General features: G+C 40.9%; 1 protein-coding gene across 1 annotated transcript in view; it reads right to left on the bottom strand.

Annotated features, from left to right (window-relative positions):
* Positions 1 to 19,731, bottom strand: part of HMCN1 (hemicentin 1) — a 325,574-nt gene extending 305,843 nt beyond the window's left edge. Inside the window, exon 1 of the mRNA XM_084636570.1 lies at positions 19,025 to 19,731. Within this exon, the coding sequence (XP_084492696.1) occupies positions 19,025 to 19,313 (289 nt within the window). The 5' untranslated portion in view covers positions 19,314 to 19,731. The remainder of the gene's footprint in view (positions 1 to 19,024) is intronic.
* Positions 19,732 to 20,010: the final 279 nt, after the last annotated feature.

Genomic DNA, 20,010 nt, shown 5'->3' with positions numbered 1-20,010 from the left:
GAACTGGGATTGTTTAGTCTATGGAAGAGAAGAATGAGGGGGGATTTGATAGCTGCTTTCAACTACCTGAAAGGTGGATCCAAAGAGGATGGATCTAGACTATTCTCAGTGATAGCAGATGACAGGCCAAGGAGTAATGGTCTCAAGTTGCAGTGGGGGAGATTTAGGTTGGATATTAGGAAAAACTTTTTCACTAGGAGGGTGGTGAAACACTGGAATGCGTTACCTAGGGAGGTGGTGGAATCCCCTTCCTTAGAAGTTTTTAAGGTCAGGATTGACAAAGCCCTAGCTGGGATGATTTAGTTGGGGACTGGTCCTGCTCTGGGCAGGGGGTTGGACTAGATGACCTCCAGAGGTCCCTTCCAACTCTGATATTCTATGATTCTATGATCTCAAGTGATTTCAGTTTTCAGTTATTTTTAGCTCTTAGCAGGCAAGGCAGAAACATAGTCCTACCACAACTGATTTCAACTCTGACTGGGCATTTAGCATAACAAAGACGCTCCTAATAAAGACTATTTAGCACTATTCTTTGAACAGTGGTGAGGAACAGGTTAAACCGTCTAGGGAGAGCCCTTGATGACAGTGTGCAGCCTCCTGGCTAGGGATACCTGCCCCAGCCCTCTTACTTTCACAGGGCTCTGACATTCGGGCCCCTGGCTTAATGAGGTTCTTTCATCTGAGGGTGGCCCTCATTTGGGACAGGTTAAGCACAGTCCTGCTTTCCTGTATTCCTACAATAATTACAACAGTGGTAACCATATTTCACTACTTCTGCATTCAGTACTAAGGTGATTTGTACCCAACGCCAGCAAAAGTTGATCACTTTGTCACCACTGTATCTGCTGAAAATGTAAGCAGAGCAGGAGCAAACTTTATTTACATAAACACACCCAAGTCATTCCCCCTCTCAGCTACCTGTCAGGGAAGCCTTCATTCTGACCCAGCTTACATTTATATAGCTTTATTACTTCATCAGATGTAACTGCAGCAACTTTTCTTCATAAACACACCTGTAGCACTGTTACAACTTAGGCCAGCCCTCCTGTTTCAATAAACAGTCTGTCTATTGTGACTGGATCCAACCAGGGCTTAATTTGTGCTGGGGTTTGCCAAGACTGAGTCCCGGCACCTCTAGGCTTGGTAGTTCATAGCCCTGGCACCGCTGGGCTGGCCACATCAGTTATGAAAGTAAAAAAAACTGTTTGAGCCCCAGCACCTCTTTCATTACAAATTAAGCACTGGATCCAACTACTGAATCCCACAAGCTACTAACCCCCTGTGTCTGGGTAGTGACTGGTCACTTGTTCCTAGATCTGGATCTGTGAGGCACACTCCCAGGAGCAGACACCACATCTGACACCCTGCAATCCAGCTGCCTAGACGTCAGAAGCAGTGCCACAGTCCTCCTGAACTCCCAGTTGCTTAGACCCATCACTCCTCCCTGCCCCTGAGTCCACCTTGATATGGCAACTCTGGTTTCCTAGTCACACCCTTCAGGGAAAATGTGGCAGTAAAGCAAGGAAAACAGGCTTAACCAAGATATTTCTTAACCACAAACACTTCTATTCTTAAAAGCACAAGAGGTACAGATCTGTGGAAAACAACAAATTCCTGAATTAATCCCTCTCTCGGTCTGACCTCACCACCCATGTGAGTACTGGGTTTGGTCTGAATCCTTAGGACAGCTTTTCCTGCCTGCTTGGCTGGAACTCCTGTAAGTGGCAATGGAATGTCTTCTCTGGCCTGTAAAAGGAGCTCTGGGAGCATACCTGCCAAATGTAATTCATCTGGAGTGACAGTGACAAACTGGGTCAAGATGCCTGTGTCTAACGCACAGGACTATGTGTGAGGGCTCTGGGGCTCCATTCCCAGCTCTACCACTGGGAAAGTCACCAAAGCTCCCTGTGCCTCATTTCACCCATCTGTAATAAGAGACTAATACTATGGATGTACCTCCAAGTAGGTGAAAGTACTCTAAGATCCCCAGCTGCAAGTATTCTCATTAATTTATTATTAGATAAGAGAGAGGAAGAGACTGACTGGCTCAAGACACACTCCCTCGCTTCACACATTCACATCTGCAAAAATGTCACACAGGGAACTACTTAGAGTGTGGCATCTAGATATATACCATGCCTCCCAGAGCCCTGCAGAACAGCCAGAGCCTTGCCTTTTCCATATCCCTTTTTGGGATGGCCAGCACCTGCTGGCGTGTTAGAGGGTGCAACACTTGAGCTCAGGAGAGCACAGGACCTGTTGTTACTATTCGTATTAAAGTGGTTACTGGTTCCAACTAAGATCGGGGCCCCACTGGGCAAGTTGTTTTACAAGACAAGACAGCTAGAGGGTGGAAAGGAAAACAGAGGCACAGAGAGATAAAGTGATTTACCCAAAGGCACCAGCAGGACAGCGGCAGAGATAGAACCCAGGTCTCCTAACTTCCAGTCTGGTGGCTCTAGGCAGTAAGATCCTGATCCAGAAAGGCATTTAAGCATGTACTTAACTTTAAGCATTTAAAATCATTGTACCAATGGGATTACTCCCGTATTTAAAGTTAAGGACTTGCTTAAGTACTTTGCCGGATTAGAGCCTAGATTACTAGCTCCCACACAGCAGTAGTGAGGCCACACTCTGCTTTTGGGTTTGTTAATAAAAATACACATCATTAGAGGGGACAAAAAATCACAGTAAAGATTCATTTTGAGCTATTCTTCACAAGACAAACATACTTTTTTCCCTTTAAATTGCCTTTTTTCCCTTTTCCCTTTCTTTCTCTCCAAACAATTAGAAGCCCAAGATTACATTGGTTCAATGGGCTACATTACGACCTCACTAACTAAACAAAAAATTCTGTCCTTGCAAAACAGAGTCGGGCATACCATTGTGCACTTAAGAGAACTCAGGAAATGTTTCAGTGATATTCAGCATCCCCAGAGACGCTTAACTTCAGCTCATGAAAATACACTAGTGTCTAAGGCATGAAAATTACAATGGCTTCCTGCATACACTCCCTCTAGGTCTTGAATCTAATTTAAACAACATGGCAGGAATCCAGCAATAACCTATGGTCATGGATTAGAGCTCTTATCCTGAGCATGCTGACCTGGATTTCTATCTGTGTCTTTTTTCATTTAACTGTGAAAACATTTTCTCCCTCATAAGTAACTGATGATAGTAATACAATTGACTCTACTACAGCAGGAATTTTCAGTCTGAAAACTTGGAACAAAATTCTCTGCTTCCCGTTACATATCAGAGTACCTGAAAAGTAACTCTACTGATTATAATGTTGTTACCCCACACTTACACTGGTGAAACTGAGTACAGAATCTGGACCTATTTTAAGTCGTTTCTTTGCCATGCAGTGTGTATTAAGGACAGCTGACTTAGTATAACAGTCTGAAACATTTTTTAAAACTGTCTTCATATTTTGTAGTGCTGCAGTTAGAATAATAGCAGACATAAGAGTGGAAAGGAATGTTACAGCCATTCTGAAAAATGGTGCCAAATTACAAAGGAGGAAAGTTACAGCTAACCCTTCATTTAGACCTCAGTCCTGCAATTGACTCTGCATGGGTGGACCCCCTAAACCAGTCCAGAGATCTACCCAAAAAGTGTCAATTCCAGGGTAGGAGCTTAGTTTGCAATTGTTTCCTCACACACTTGTTAACATTCCCTTCACACTATACTAGCAGATGCAAGTTTTTCTTTGTGAGTAATGTTACGTGATACAAAGGCCCCAAAACATCTATGCATTTGAGCTAAATGTAATTAAAGTTATGCCCATGATTAAGTGCTGGCAGAGGCCTGTGGGTAATGAGTCCACCACTATGGAGGATATAGATTAGATGGACAAAACAGGTAATTCGAATAGACTACTGAAAATAAATTCATTATTTTCAGCCCCGTTTTGCTATGTGAGATTTATGCAACTCTTCTTGTTGGCTTGGTGTCTGAGAATGTTTCATTTTCATATTACATATATATATTGACCTTAATATCCTGCAGATTAAAATCTGTGGTTAAATATATTTTAGGAGGAGAGCTGTAACTAGAGCAGAACTAGATAATTCCACTCTAGGCCTCTTGGAACAGGAGGAGATTACCAAAGGTTCCAAAGACAGTCAGAATGGAAGAGCACATCAGATACAGTGCAACAGGCTCATATATCTTAATAAAAAGCCTGAGGTCCTGCAGCCTGCCTGCATTTGTAACAAGCTTGTAAAGTTTCAGAGTGGTAGCCGGGTTAGTCTGTATCAGCACATACAATGGAGGAGTCCTTGTGGCACCTTAGAGACTAACAAATTTATTTGGGCATAAGTTTTCGTGGGCTAGAACCCACTTCATCAGATGCATGGAGTGGAAAATATAGGAGCCGGTATAAATACATGAAAGGATGGGGGTTGCCTTACCAAGTGTGAGGTCAGTCTAACGAGATAAATCAATTAACAGCAGGATACCAGAGGAGGAAAAATAACTTTTGAAGTGGTAAGAGAGTAGCCCATTACAAACAGTTGACAAGAAGTTTGCAAACTGCATACCATCAGATTAGGCCTGAATAAAGACTGGGAGTGGTTGGGTCATTACAAAACCTAAACCTAATTTCCCCAATACTAATTTCTCCCTACTGTTACTCACACCTTCTTGTCAACTGTCTGTAATGGGCCACGTAAATAACTGGGAAAGAACCCTAGATCCTCTCAGCACGAAGAGCTATGGGATATAACCCCAGATACACATAAGTGAATGCAGAAATGGTGAGGACACTGTAATGTGGGTAGGGCTTTGGGGTGGGGCTGTTCACACCTGGGCACTGATCACCCAGCCTAACTCTGCAGTCAAGACATACCTTAGGGGGCAAATCCTGGGGAGCGTTTAGGGGAAGTCCCTTACTATCATGTATGCCAGCTGCAAATTCGCTCAACCAATCCTAGGCGCACCAGCTTAAGTGCAGAAGGGGGTAGAAGCTAGGAGCACTCTGTGCCTGAAAACCCTGGTCTGGCTCTGTGGAATTTGATAGGGCGAGGAGCCCCTACAAGTGACTTCAAATGACAGAGTCATTGGGAGTGTGGCCTGGAGTTGAGCACCACACATCCAGGGGCAAAATTCAAATTGGGCAGGGCTTACATACTTTCAACAAAGAGAAACAATGGAAGTTCTATACAGCATCAACAGAAGAAGCATGAATGATGCTAAAAACACTGAACCCTTTGAAACACAAAGTTTATTCCAATTACAAAATACAAATCTTGAATCGGTAATGGACAAACCAATAGCTCATCAAATAATAGACAGCTAAAAGCAAACTTGTAAGAGGGTAAAATATGAGTATAATAAGTCAGAATAATAAACCTAAACAGGAAATTCCAAAGACCGCCACCAACTATGAATGAACCATACATAGTACTGTAATTTATGTATAAATATGCATCCTTCTCAGCAGCAGCAAATTAAGTGCATGCAGCCGTCAGACCAAATTAACAGGAGAAAGCACAGCTCCTCAGTCTATCCTGATCCTCTTAACAAAATTGTCAATTACCAAAGCATAGAAAGTAGCTCAAGTAACACCGCAAGCCTCTTTCATCAGTTACAGCTTTTGTCATCCAGGATCTAACAAACATATGTTCCCAATATTTCCCTTGATGAATGTGTCTCCTTCAAAACCAAAACACAGAGCAAATGCCAACACCAAATCTTTGATTGGAGAGCACATACCAATTGACCTCTGGTTTCTTTTTCCTATCTGTAGGTTTCCCCCTTTACATTCGTCAGGCCACTTTCAAAATCAATTACTAAATCAAATTTCCACCCCTTCCCCACCAAGTCCCCTCTGCATTGACCTCTTGGTTATCTGGTTCCTAATCAACTACCTCACCTGACTAAGGGCCAGATTGAATACACTAATTCACCACTGGGCTTGTGTACAAGCCTGTGTGTGTTATTTGGAGGTCTGCCACAACTTTATCTAAGTTTCCATGGCAGAGAAGCTAGATGGCATTTTGACAGAATCTGGCCCCAATACCAAGGTCATTCTGCATTACCTTTGAGCCATGCTTATTTAAAACTCTCAGTAAAATCTTAAAGGAATTATCACCAATCCCTCTCACCTCCCTCACATTAAAAAATAAAAAAATTAGACTTCTAAATTAACTTGTATAGTTGAGGACCTCCAGTTGTAGCCACCATGGGCTGTGATCTTGAGAGATCTCATAAGATAAGTAGAGTTAGGCACAGTGGCAGGAAAAGCTCAAGTACTGCAGAAAGTAAACTTAGTGATTCAATGGGAGCTACTCTTCCCTCTGAGTTACCAACAAAACAGTGTTCCTGTGGGGTGTTAAAGGATTCCATGCTAGGAGAGATGCCATCTTTCACAGAAGATATTAAATGGAGATCTCAACAATTTGCAGTCATCAAAGAATCAAGATTCCATGGTACTTCTCATAATCTGGCCATACAGCAAACTGAATAATTATATTTTGTCTACTTCAACATCCCATTGGTGATTGAATTCTTCACTTTCTCTCCTACACTTTTGTAGTGCTGCAGTGCACTGTTAGCCAGTTGCTGAATTCTACCACAGAACTGGCTGACATGATTACCATATTTAATGTTTATGAAGCACCTTGGGATAAACTGTGATGTATACATTCATACATATGATTTTCATTTGTAATTCCTTTTTCAATAGGCTTTACCTTTCCAGTTAGAAAATGGTAACTATGGGAGTAATGGTGACTCCATTAAAGTTCAAAGGCAAAACTCCAATTAATCAATGAGACCAGGATTTCATCCTAAGAGACTGATTTTCAGTTGCACTAAGGTCCCTTCAAAATGCTCCAACAGCATAAGGAAGTGTGTAGAAATGGCCCCTGAACTGCCTCCCCAGCCACGGTAGAGTGCACACAAGTGCCGTACACCAGCACTGCTCCCAGCCCGTGATGTATGAAGTGGACTGGGGACAAGTCAGGGTGTGGCTGGAGTGAACTGCCGTGTGACTACCATTCTCTGCTTCCTAGGACTACTTATAGGGAGTCCTGGGATGCCAAAATACAAGGAGTGCAGAAGTGGCTTTAAAGCACCTTTCTTCCCCATACCTGACCCAAGGATAGAACAGAGTAACTGAGCATCAGACCCTACATTTTAACTTTTCTCACTGCTTGATTTTTTTTAGTATAACAAATGATCTTTTATGGTATTTAACCTGAACTTCAAGTTTTTTTTCCTTCACTGAGGGCTTTTAATATTAATATCCCACTGCACAAGGCATTTCTGTTTTATTTTTGATAACTATCTTTCAGCAAATCTGCTGTAATTGAATGAGATTAGCAATTCAAGAGCCAAGTATTCTGTGGCTGATGATCAGTACTTGCAAAATTCTACCCTCTTCATCATTTCCTTTAGAATATATCACTGAAAAATTATTGTATAATGAACATTAATACTTGATTAAAGTGAGAGCTTGTATGTAATATTTATGCCTCCTGGCTCACAGTGTGTTCACCTCATTGCTGTGCACTCTCATTAAACAATTACTGTTTCCAGAAGTAAAAGGGACAGTGTATATAAGTCTTGGGGCAGGGAAAGCGTAAAGAGCTTTATTCATAGCTTGAAGGCAGTTGGGGCTCCAGACCTAACTTCTGTTCTGCATTTAACAAGAATCACTAAAGGTTCTATTTTATTACGTGTGTGTGAGTGGGGGAAGAGAGAGATTTCTCCCTCCGTACCCAATCAACAGAGGATATGAATCTACTACAGCTCCCAAGTAGGTGACTAAGGCCATTAGCCAGTCTTGCCAACGATTGTGAAATTATTGCAAGCAACACTATTTGTTCCTGCTGCAGGAACTCTTGCAAAAACACAATTAAGTTCCTGCCTTCGTGAAATTTGTGGGGCACAAAACCAGAGAAAGAGAGATAATTCACTGAACTGGAAACCATGAGGCTATGAGTTCTAGCTCTTCCATTAATGCTGTTAATGTTTCTGTGCCCTTCACAGCCCTTACTATTAAGCAAGCAAGGCTTCATATTATTACCCCCAGGGACATAAATATCACTCACCCATTTTACAGATAAGATAACTGAGAAGTTGCACAAGGCTATTCTGGAAACAGAACTCGAATATAACAGACCCAAGTCTCATTCACTTTGCTACATTGCCTTTCAGAAGGAACATGTCACACATGCGTGTGTAAGTCACACTAATACAATGTGCCTCTGTGTTGCCTTTTAAAGACTAGGCCACATATAGAGATTTTTGACTCTGCTACTGCCTCCACAAAAATATTTGTGGTTCTTCAGCTCAAGTGGGAGGGGCTAATGTTTTTAAAACCTGAGGTTCCAGGCTCAGTCCTCACAAATGACCCAAACAGGGGTATTGTTATACTTGGATACAACCCCTACACCAGTGTTTCGTCAGTGATCAGTCTGTGGACCGGAGATCTCCCTGATACAGTTTAGGAAGGTGGCAAGCAGAGTCCTGGTATCAAAAAGGTTAAGAAACACTGTCCTAGACTACCTTCTGCTCCTAGAGCCAGCAATTCTGATGCCCAGCATTCCATTGTTGTCTCCCAAACACTTGTCATGTGACTTTGCTGGTGGATTACATATTGCCCTCTATGGGCTGGCTCACATAGAGTATAACAGAATGCCTTCCCACATACTCCTATAGCAGAAGTGAAAAAGGTCTTGAGATACAAATCCTGCTTGTGATGGAAAATAAATGTTAGTGTTAAGAGTCTGTTTGAATGATTGTATATTGTATAACACTACTTAGAAATGAATTTGATATTTTAATATTTTAGTGTTGCATATTTAGTGTTTCAACTTTGGCTCATGGGAGCCTTCAAGAACAGGATGTAGTATTTTATTATAGAGTATGGTTGAAACTGAGAACAATACATGGGAGATCTTGCCTGTGTGCCCAAAAAGTGGAAGATGCTACTTGTGTAAACTCCAGAAACTTGATATAATAAACATATATTTTCAGAAAGCAAACCTCATTCTCAAAGTTGAAACATTATAATGAGTGGGGTTTGGATGCCTCAGGCATTGCTAATGATCTACAGAGACTTTCACTTATAGGTCACCAGTTTGAATCCAGCACAGATGAGTATGATGACCCCTACGTAAGGTGAGTTTGGTGGACCATGGTTCTAAATTCCATGTCACAAATTCATCATGCTGTTTTGCACTAAAATGAAAGTTCTTCATGGTAGGAACTGTTTCTTCCTAAGGGTGTGTACAAAGCCTAACCTGGATCTCAGTTGGGTCTTCTAGCAAGAACAGAGGCCAAAATCTTATTTATGAAAAATTTGCAAAAGTTGGCAACAATGTAATTGTCACAAACCTTTAGGGGTGGGCAGGGGGAATTCAAAAATCAGAAGACAGACCAAAAAACATGATTTAACTTTTCTGGACAATCTCACAAAATGTTGGGTCTGCCTCATGATTTTTGAACTTTTGGTGTTGTCAATAATGTCTTTTGCTCAAGCTGTAGAGATTCCTGCTTTTAGATCTGGAGTACCTAGGTTAAACCTCTGGAGATGACCAAGATGACGGCCGTCCTATTATACACCAGTACCTTGTAAATATCACAAAGGATTAAATTAAGGTCACCAAACACATTTACTGTTTATCACAGAAATTTCAATAGAGATGGACAGGATATGTAGATCCTTTAGTGTAACCCTTCACCTGATCAGAGTTATTCTCCACAGTTACAGTACAGTAGGGTCAAAAATACCAGAAATCTTGTTCTTTCACCATTTTAAGATCAAAAATGTGTAAGTCAATGATTAATAAAAATATGTGAATAGGCTCCACCTTCAGTACCAGGGTAGCCAAACATTTCTGCTGAACTGATCAGTAGTGAAATAATTAACTATCCCGACCTTCAAGCAAGCTTAATTAGATTTCAGATTTAGCACCTTTTGAGCTGAGTTCTTGTTTCAACCTAATCAGCAAACTCAGTAAGACAGCATTACACAGCTTTACATTTAGGAAGTTATCTTTTAACCATTAATGGACAAAAACTTAAAAATACCATTCCAAGGGCACCCATTGCCCTAACTATGCTTCCAGTGACGTCAATAATAAAACTTCCATTGAATTCAATGGAAGGAGATTTTGGCCACTCCTCCAAATTTCTGAAAATCTCACCCATAAAGCTTAATTCTTCAGAAACTTCTGGAGCGACCAGAAAAGTGCTCGTCAGGAGATTCAGTTAGTACAGCCTGAATCCGACCCCTTATAATGAGTAGCTAAAAATTAGTGTCAGAACAATCATATCACACTTGTTAATTTATCAGTCATATTTTATTCATTAGATAGTTTAGCTATATAACAACTCATACTTCTATTGATAAAAGTAGTATTTGAATTGAGGAGAGAGGAAAAAAAGGGATTCCTCTGCCTCTAGTGGAGTTTAGACCTCACTTTAACAGCTATGCCTGGGATAATTTTTATGCTTGGCTCACATGTATACTTCTGGACAGTACACCAGATTCCACCAAATATCAGAAGTTATCAAAACATTTCCTCATAGGAACCTGTCCCCGAGACCTCTTTTGCAAGCACTTTATTCTTTCTCCCCTCAAAATTACCCAAATACTGGATATAAATATGTGTCAAACAATTTAGCCTACTTAGTAAGGGGGAAATGATGTACTGAGTGCAGAGGGAAACAGTTCCTGTGTGACAGAGAACACTTGCAATGGAGTGGACCAGAATGTGAGAGCTCAAGCTGGTGTCTTCAGCGGTTGATGGACTGGCACTCCAGTTTGCACATAAGCACTCTAGAGCAGGAGAATATGCTAGCAAAATATGGGAGAGGGCGCCACGTGACTTGTCTGCCTAGAACACACACACAGCTTGCACCGGCCTTGCTTAATCTCTCTCTCACACAGAAATCTTGATGTCTCGCTTTTTCTTTTCCATGTGCAAGAATAATCAGTAGCTCTCTGGCAGCTTTGCTCCACAGCATCAAGGGTCAAAAGAACCTCACCCTCACGTCACTCCATCTGTTTGCAAGCCTCAAAACCACTGTCACAGCTTTATTACAGCATCCGGAATGGTTCTTTCCATGGTCAGACATCAGGGTGCAAAGAAAGCTTGTGCTACAACACACTGTGGCACACAAAAGACCAATCTCAGTATATTCTGAAAACTCATCCACACATCTATTCCCACTGAAATTGCCAGTTCTAGAGATGCAACAGGGATATAGTACATTAAGTAGAATGCTACACAGTTATATCTCAATCCATTTTCCTGCTCCCCACTAAAACATAAGGTCTGAGTTTTGAAGTTTCAGAGAAGCAGCCGTGTTAGTCTGTATTCACAAAAAGAACAGGAGGACTTGGTGGCACTTTAGAGACTAACCAATTTATTTGAGCATAAGCTTTCGTGGGCTACAGCTCACTTCATCGGATGCATAGAATGGAATATATAGTAAGAAGATTATATATATATATACACACACATACACACACACACACATACAGGGAACATGAAAAAGTGGAAGTAGCCATACCAACTGTAAGAGGCTAATTAATTAAGATGAGCTATTATAAGCAAGAGGGAAAAAATTGTAGTGATATTCACAATTTTGCAGCAGAAAAGCTTCAAAAACAGACTCCAAAGAGAAACTGCTGAGCTTGAATTAATATGCAAACTATATACCATTAGCTTGGGTTTGAATAGAGACTGGGAGTGGCTGGGTCATTACAAATATTGAATCTATTTCCCCATGTTAAGTATTCTCACATCTTCTTGTCAACTGACCAAAATGGGGATGGCCCAATATGGGAAAATTCAAGGCAACACACTGCAGATAAGCTATCAGAGGAGTTCTGAATACCACAGTAATACTGACAAGTGTCTTTTAAATTTTATTTTGCTGTAGCTTGGGAAACTTATAAGCAACAGCAGAGGCAATGCTACTGTCTATTTGCAGACAGGAATACATTGGTTCATATTTGCAATCATGAGGGAATACTTTTAAATCAAAGATCAAATTGTGCAGAAATAGATGGCTTACTGTCACTCACTGGGTACAATATACTATTCATTATGTGCAAGTGGATTTTTCAGTGCTGTAGTTGACACAAAGAAAGGTTCATACTTCACCATTCCTGCACACAGCTTCACATCTCCCTTAACAATAGATTAGGATCCACTGCAGCACTTTTTCATTTCAAAAGTATGAAACCTTTTAATTCAGTGCCACTAAAAGGTATGTTATCATGCCTTGTGTTGTGCCCAAGACATATAATCATGTATCCAAAAAGAACCTTCCTATGGCCTTCTGAACATGTTCCAAACTATTGTATACCATAGCAACCAATACATTGTAATAGCAATGCCAGCCAAAGGTACGTCAAAGGAATGACACTGAAGATTGTAAAGTTAAACATGGTATTGTGACCGTACTACTTTTCAGGTTTAGTGGGTAAAGCACAGAAGTGGGACTATTTGAGATGTGGTTCTATCCGCAGCTCTGCCACCGACGATAGACCCATTATGTGACTCTAAAAAAGTCATTAAGCTTTCCTAAGCATGTTTCTCCATCTGTAAAACTGAGATAATAATACTTTCCTACCACCTATAGGCATGATATGAAACCTAATTCATTTATGTTTGTGAAGGGCTTTGAGAGCCTCAGATTGATGATCCTGCAGAAGTGCAAGGTGTTAATTAGCAAGGATTATCAAATTCACTAGAATGTTCACACAATCCCCAGTATGTGACATTATTACACAAATACAACTTCCATCAAATTCTCAGGAGAAAATAAGACATGTGTCTAAAAACAAATATGTATCAAAAGTTTTTCAGTAAAATTACACAAATAACAACAATTATTGGTTCTCATGTGGTCCAAAACATTCAAGTTAATCATACCAGAATTTACAAACAGAACATTGTACTCCATTTCTGAGGAATTGGGTTGGGAGTGGGAACCTTGCTAAACATTTGGGGTCTAATTTTAAAAGGTGCTCCTCTGAAGATCTGGAATCTGGGTGTCACATTAAGGTGCCATATTTGTAACTGGACTACCTCTAAAAATATAAGATGTGTATGATATATTGTTCATGTTCTCTCAGTTACATATCTAATGCATTAGCTGCAATTTATATTTCATGGTAAAGTCATTATCTTACCTTCATTTTTCCTTGTAATTTAAGATAAAATTATGATAGTGTATTCTTTAAAACAGACATTCACAAAAATATTTGTTTAAAATACAGGGAGAACTACATGGGACCAAATTCCTTTCTGGTGTGACTCCATTTGCTTTAACCAAGTAGCACCAAGGATTAATCTGTCCCATTAGGCTCATTTTCTATTCCAAAATTCCTTAATGGCATAAAAAAATGAGCTGGCTGGCCACAGTCATTAAATACAGGCATTCTGGATCTTGTCCTACTTCCACTGAACTCAATGAGAGTTAACCAGTGGGATGTCAGAACCAAACACAGACAACTGAAAAGTAGTCTTTGATCTTGAGCTTTAGTTCTTATGCAAAATCTGCCTGTGCCAACCCTCCTTAATTTAGTTTTGTAATAAAACTTTGGCATGGGATATAAATGTTTTGCTGGAGATTTGTCAATAACAACCTTCACAGTCTATACAACTTCTACTTTCTTCTTTAGGCACTGGTAAACTGATTCCCAAACCCCACTCAGATATACTGGATGCTTCACGAGTACATGGAACCTAACACAATGGTTAGTTATTGTCAGAAGACAGGTCTGGGGTTAAAAAAAGGGTGGAATGGCGTTGATCAAAACTACCCAAAATTTCAATGGAGGGGGAGGGTACAATCAGAACCTGAATCCGGAACTTAGTTTTGTGCAAACCACCATTCTGGGCCAATCCAAATCCCAGATTCCAACTCTCAAACTACAGGTATTCAAAATCTCTCTAAATAGGACCCATCTCTAGTGGTTAATTTTTTTCTCTTCTACAAGGGGACAGTAGTTTCACTTAGTTGTTATTAAAACTGTATCCATCTCCACCACCTCAAAACCATGTTATTTCCATATATTTATACTGCAGCACTGAGATAATATGTAACATACTGTACAATATATTAATTACCATTTGTGTCAGAGATGGCAGGACTTTTAAAGAACTCGGAAGTCATTTGAAAGTTTGTGTGTCAGAAATGGATAAGCAGGGCACAATCTTTATTTAATGAAAATTTACTTGAGGTGATCCACCAAATAACTTTTTATTTAAAAAAAAATTATGAATGACAAGAATGACTGGATTTTCCTAATAAACATGGGACACTGGAAGATCCCCAAAATCTTTCAAATCACATCACATCTGAGTTTTTTTGTTTTATGCCCTCACAGCATCATTTATAAAACATTACAACTCTTTCCTCAGCAATACATTTAGGTGACCCGAATGTTACATCTACCCCAGAAGTACTGTAGGAACTTCCCCTAGTGAAGCTCTATGCAGTAGAAATGTGTAAGTCAGTGGAAGAGTCTTCTCAATATTAATTCTAAATTCTGCCAACCAATTCTGTACAAAATTCTGGGGTTAAAGCTGGTACAGGCTGGTACAGCATACAGGTAAAAAGTGGCCACCGGTACTCGCCCATACAGCTGACTTTAAAGCACTGCAGCGTTTTACGACAGCACTTTAACATCGCTGCCCCTTTTGCACCCCCCGTTGGTGGCCCTGCCGGGTCCCTATTGATGGGGCGGGGGAGGGCGCAAAAGGGAAAGTGACGTTAAAGCGCTGCTGCGGCAAAGGACCCTGCTTAAAGCGCTGCCACGACAGCACTTTAACGTCATTGCCCCTTTTGCCCGCCTGGGCCGCTGATGGAGCGGGGGTGTGGCGGAAGGAGCAGCTGCCCTGGGGCAGGCAATTTAAAAGGGCCATTTAAATTGCCACTGGAGCCCCAGGTGGTGCAGGCCAGGCAGCGCGAATGGGCTGGCTGGGGGACGCTGACCCCCCCCACCCCCGCCCCTTCTGCCCAAGGCCCCACCCCCTTCCGGGCGGGGCGGGCGCAGTCCAGAGCCCACCCCTGTACCAGTAAGAGTTCAGTTTTACATTCACCTGTGACAAAATTGTTCTGTGCAAACCTGTTATGAAAAAGGCCTTGTGCAGAGAAACAAAAGGCACTCTCGTGGCTTTTTCCATCTATCACGTACCCACTCCATGTCGACTTAAGAGGGCCTCTTTTTGAGCCAATTGGTAACTACTTTTTGAAATTTGTCCAGACCAGGGGACGGCAACCTTTCAGAAGTGGTGTGCTGAGTCTTCATTTATTCACTCTAATTTAAGGTTTCGCGTGCCAGTAATACATTTTAGCATTTTTAAAAGGTCTCTTTCTAGAAGTCTTTAATATATAACTAAATTATTGTTGTATGTAACGTAAATAAGGTTTTTTAAATGTTTAAGAAGCTTCATTTAAAATTAAATTAAAATGCAGAGCCCCCCAGTCCTGTGGCCAGGACCCGGGCAGTGTGAGTGCCACTGAAAATCAGCTCGCATGCCACCTCTGGCACATGTGCCGCAGGTTGCCTACCCCTGGTCCAGACAACAGCTGGATTAATTTGGGTATATGAAGCAGAGACACACAAGAGGAGAGATTGCTGGAGATCTTTGGTGAACACTTTCCTCCCTCAGCAACAATGACTGTCTCCACTCAATATCTGGTTCTCTGAGTCTGGTTGGATCATTTCACTAGCCCACATGGGACAAGCTGTACTGCAAGAGACTGAATCCAACAGAGCCCAGTGTATACTATGCAATGTCACCTCGGGAACAAACTAATGTACACAAGGCCAAATTCACCCCAGCTGTAATAGTGTAACTTCACTGGACGAAATGGCATTGCATCAGACGTGAATCTGGCTTATAAGATCTGATGGTATGAGGCACTAAGTGTCTTCAAAACACACTAAAACTCAGCATTTCACAGGAACAAACCTTCAATAAGCTAAATGAAAATTAAAAAATTCCAACAATAGCTAAGTTTATAAGACAGGCATGGTCCAGTTACTTATCCAGTAGTCCATCCAGACAATGACATGCAAAGACAGTGGAAGTCTTTGAAGATAAAGGTTACCCATTGTGGGACCACAATATGAATGCACTCATTGCAGGACACCTGTTGGAAAGAATACATAATGGACACCAACACCTCACTAAAAAAGAAGAACTAGCCAGTTTGTCTGTGTGGCAGCTGAGCATAAGGCAAATTACAGAGTGGAATCATTCAAATCTTAAATAATGACAGACAGACATAACTTAAAGAATCTCTCATAGCCACCACTTCACCTAACAGAATTTCAAAAAGAATAGCACTAGATCTGGGCCAAGAAATGGGACACAATGCAGAAAGCCAGTGATTATTATTCCAGATTTGTAGAAATTCTACTTTGTACTACATCCACAAGGTTAGTGACCAATTCTGGAACAGAGTTTCTTAACCATCTTCTGAAGCACCTGGTATTGGCCTCTCTCAGAGATAGGATACTGGACTTGACACATCAAAGTCTGATCAGATATGGCAATTGCTGCATTTCTATGATTCAAGGTAGAAGAAGCCAATACGGAAGAAATTGCTATTGGTTTGTGGGGGCCAAATTACAGAAATAAAGTTTTCAAAAGTTAAGAAAGCAAAAATTATTTTAAACTTAAGATGACAGTATTTATTTTCCACTTTAAAACATTCACGAAAGTGGACCAAATTATCACTTGTCCTCCAAGGCTATATGTGGAAGCTGAGCTTTCATCTAAAGATGCAAAACAGATGTATAATAATGTAAAATTTGATACTGCAAACAGGTTTTGCTGTATGCTTTCCAATTTATAAGGGTTTAATTTTCATTTTAATTACTAAATGAAATGTTAACATTTCAGTAATCAAGGAAAGGGATTTCCTGGGGGATGGAAGGAAGGAGACAGTGAGGGGAAGGGGCTTCCTGGATTTTGAGAGAGAAAGTGGCACTGGCGTTGTGGTTCCTTTGCACAGGGGGGAGGGGACAACAAAGAGGGATGGAAAACAGAGGTGGAAAACCAGACTGAAATGAGAGCAAGGAGACTGCAGAGACAGTGAGAATAGGAGAGGAGTGAGAGACTGAAAAAGGAAAAACCCTAGGGAAGAGTAGGCAAAAGGAATAGAGTGACTGAGGGAAAGAACACAAAGGGTATGGGAATGAAAAGAGGGTTTATGGAAATGAGATTTAAAAGTAATCCGCAATACAAACAAAGCATTGAAAGAATCACTAAAATATAAGTGGGGTGTCCTACCCAAAGCTTATTGGGAGAAGCAAAGGGAAGGAGCAAATCTATACTAACTTTTTTTTTAAATGTCTTTGCCTGACAAAAATTACCTTCCTGCTTTTGGGTTTGAGAAACGTGTTCCTGAACAAATCATCCTAAAAAGCAGAGCAATCTGGTTAGCTGTTACAGTGAATCACTCTATGGGGGAATTTCTTCTGTTTAGAATGCATCTGATCAATCTTCCATTTAAAAATAAAAGTTTTAAAATTAAAAGGCAGGACAATCAAAAGGGAACTGTCAACCTGAAATCCAGATGATTTTTTTAAAATGACATAAAAGTTGTTTCATACTCTACACTCAACCCAGAATCCCCCGCAGCTGATTTTTGTGACTTTACAATCACCATATCCTATTTTTTAAATGTGTGTGTTTCAGGCAGCAACAGGAAGACAAAGGAAACTGACTGCCTTCACAGAAGAAATAGTGAAACTGACAATTTTCGCAGAATCAGTCTTATATCATGATGGACAACCTTATAAAAACATAGCAAATATAAAAATGCACCAAATAGACAAACTGAAAAAAGAAAACATGAATTTTTCAATAATCTTTCAGCATTATAGATATTAGCTGTTATTTTTGACAATATCAGGTAAACATTTTGCAGGCAGATATCTGGGCGGAGGCAAGGGGTGTTCTCTTTTTTACATTGACGGCGTCACTCTAAAAGCACCTAAATATCTGAAATAGAGGGAAGGGAGTCTTACCTGAGCTCCTGTGACTGATTCCTAGAATGCTGCAATCTGAAGTGTCTCAGAGGAAACTAGAACCAGGAAAATCATGTTCTAAAACAGATTTTTTTGGTTTGGGATTTTGTTAAAAAAAAGTTTGGTTTGAACTTCTCCCTGTGCTGGCTAATCCATAGCCTAGGGGCATCCAGTTCCTATTTCCTTTTCAAATTGTGAAGAGAGATTTGACAAGGGAGGAGGAGAAATCCAGACAAAAGGGATAGGAAAGGGACAGAAAAGAGATACTGAAAAACAGGAAGACAAGGTATACCAAGACATACAGCAGAAAAGGAAAAAAGTGGAATGAGGGAAAAACACAAGCAGCACAGTAGAATAGTTACCTGTTTCACAGAAAGCTTGTTGAAGTAGTACACAAAGACTACAAACAAACGTGCGATTTTATCAGAGGAGACTGGATACATGATTCTGTAGGTGTAGGTAATGGAACTCTGTAGTCCAAAATTCTTTTTATGTTCTTTAGTAGGACAAAGTCTAGTTTTAACATAAAATGGCTTTTGCCAGAGCAATACTGGATACTTTCAAAGTCTGTGCGTGTGCATGTTTTAAAATCAATTTGCGTGTATGTGATGGGGAAATGCAGGCATATTAAGCACTCAGAGGTGACAATGCATATTTGTGTATGCACGTGACAGGAGGGAGTGAGTTAACAGAATGTAACTTGTTACTGGCAAATTATTCTGGTTGAGAATTCCATATAAAAAGGGTTACAGATATTAAACAAAATATGTATGCACTGATGTTCAAAAGTGCACAAAGTTGCCTCTTATTTTTTAATTCATTTCCAAGGAGAATTCTGTGCTCCCCCTTTTTTTTCTAAAATGTGGTTGCAACCCTCTGCCTTTACATATTATATACTGCATTTAGTTAATTCAGCGGATGACACCAAAATCTTCACACACATACATACATACATTCACACACGGATCTTCCCAGTTAACTGGACTTGGAAAAATATTTCCTTACCTGGATCATGGAAAGGCACCAAAGCAAAGTTGTAAAGTGGTTTCTTAGGTCTTTTCAGAGAGGTTTCCAAAATTTTAGATGCGCCTTCAATAACTTGAACTAAGTCATCATACATAGAGCCAGTCACATCAAACACAAATGCCAAGGTGGATGCTCCCTCTGGGATTTCTTCAGCTCTGGGCTCCTTCTCTGCATTGGCATCTTGTGCATAGCAAGAAGAAAAGAGAGCCAGCAAGAATACTGTGCAGAATCCCGCTCTCCAAATGGGGATATTTCCACAGGAAATCATTTTTTCTCCCCAGTGCCTAAGCAGCGTGCTTGGTACTCACTAAGTGTCAGAGGGCTTCCACTCCAGTTGAGAAATGCATTTGAATTTTTTAAAAAACAAACAAAACAAAACCTTTTTTGCACAACTTAGATCCGAGTTGCTACTTCCCTCCCCCTCCACACACACACGCACACACACACACACACACACACCCCACCAGCCCTCTGAGAGAGGGAGGGAGGGAGAGAGATGCAGCAGTTTTTGTTTGTGTGTAGTTTCTGGTTCCTTTCCCTTTCCTGTCTACTTGTCTGTAGGACTCTTGTAATGCCTCATGGAGTGAGGGGAGAGAGTCCCATCCATGCCCTGCTGTGTGTGTTGCTGCTGCTGTTGGGATCTTTGGCAAGAGGCAGAGAGAGGCTCCCAACGTGCTGCTGCGGCTGCTGCTGCTGGAGTCTCCGGCCAGAGCCCGAGGTTCCCAACTGCTGCTGTGAGACACAAGGAGCGGATGCCTAGCCCGGCCTCGGCTTCCTATTGGTCACCCATTCTCCCCCCTGCATTTGCCTTAGAGGCCCTTTTTTAGGGAGACTTTTTAAAATGTTTATAGGGTCACTTGAGTGCCACAGAATCACTTGGAGCAAAACCTTCAGTGATAACAATAAAAGCAGGACTGAGCCATAAGCAGGAAATTCACCCCAGATGTGTGGTTCCCCCACCATTC

Source organism: Lepidochelys olivacea (genome assembly GCF_965140295.1).
Source record: "Lepidochelys olivacea isolate rLepOli2 genome assembly, chromosome: 8".
Taxonomy (NCBI): Eukaryota; Metazoa; Chordata; order Testudines; family Cheloniidae; genus Lepidochelys; species Lepidochelys olivacea.
Note: the sequence above shows the minus strand (reverse complement) of the source record. Positions and strands in the feature narration are given on the sequence as shown.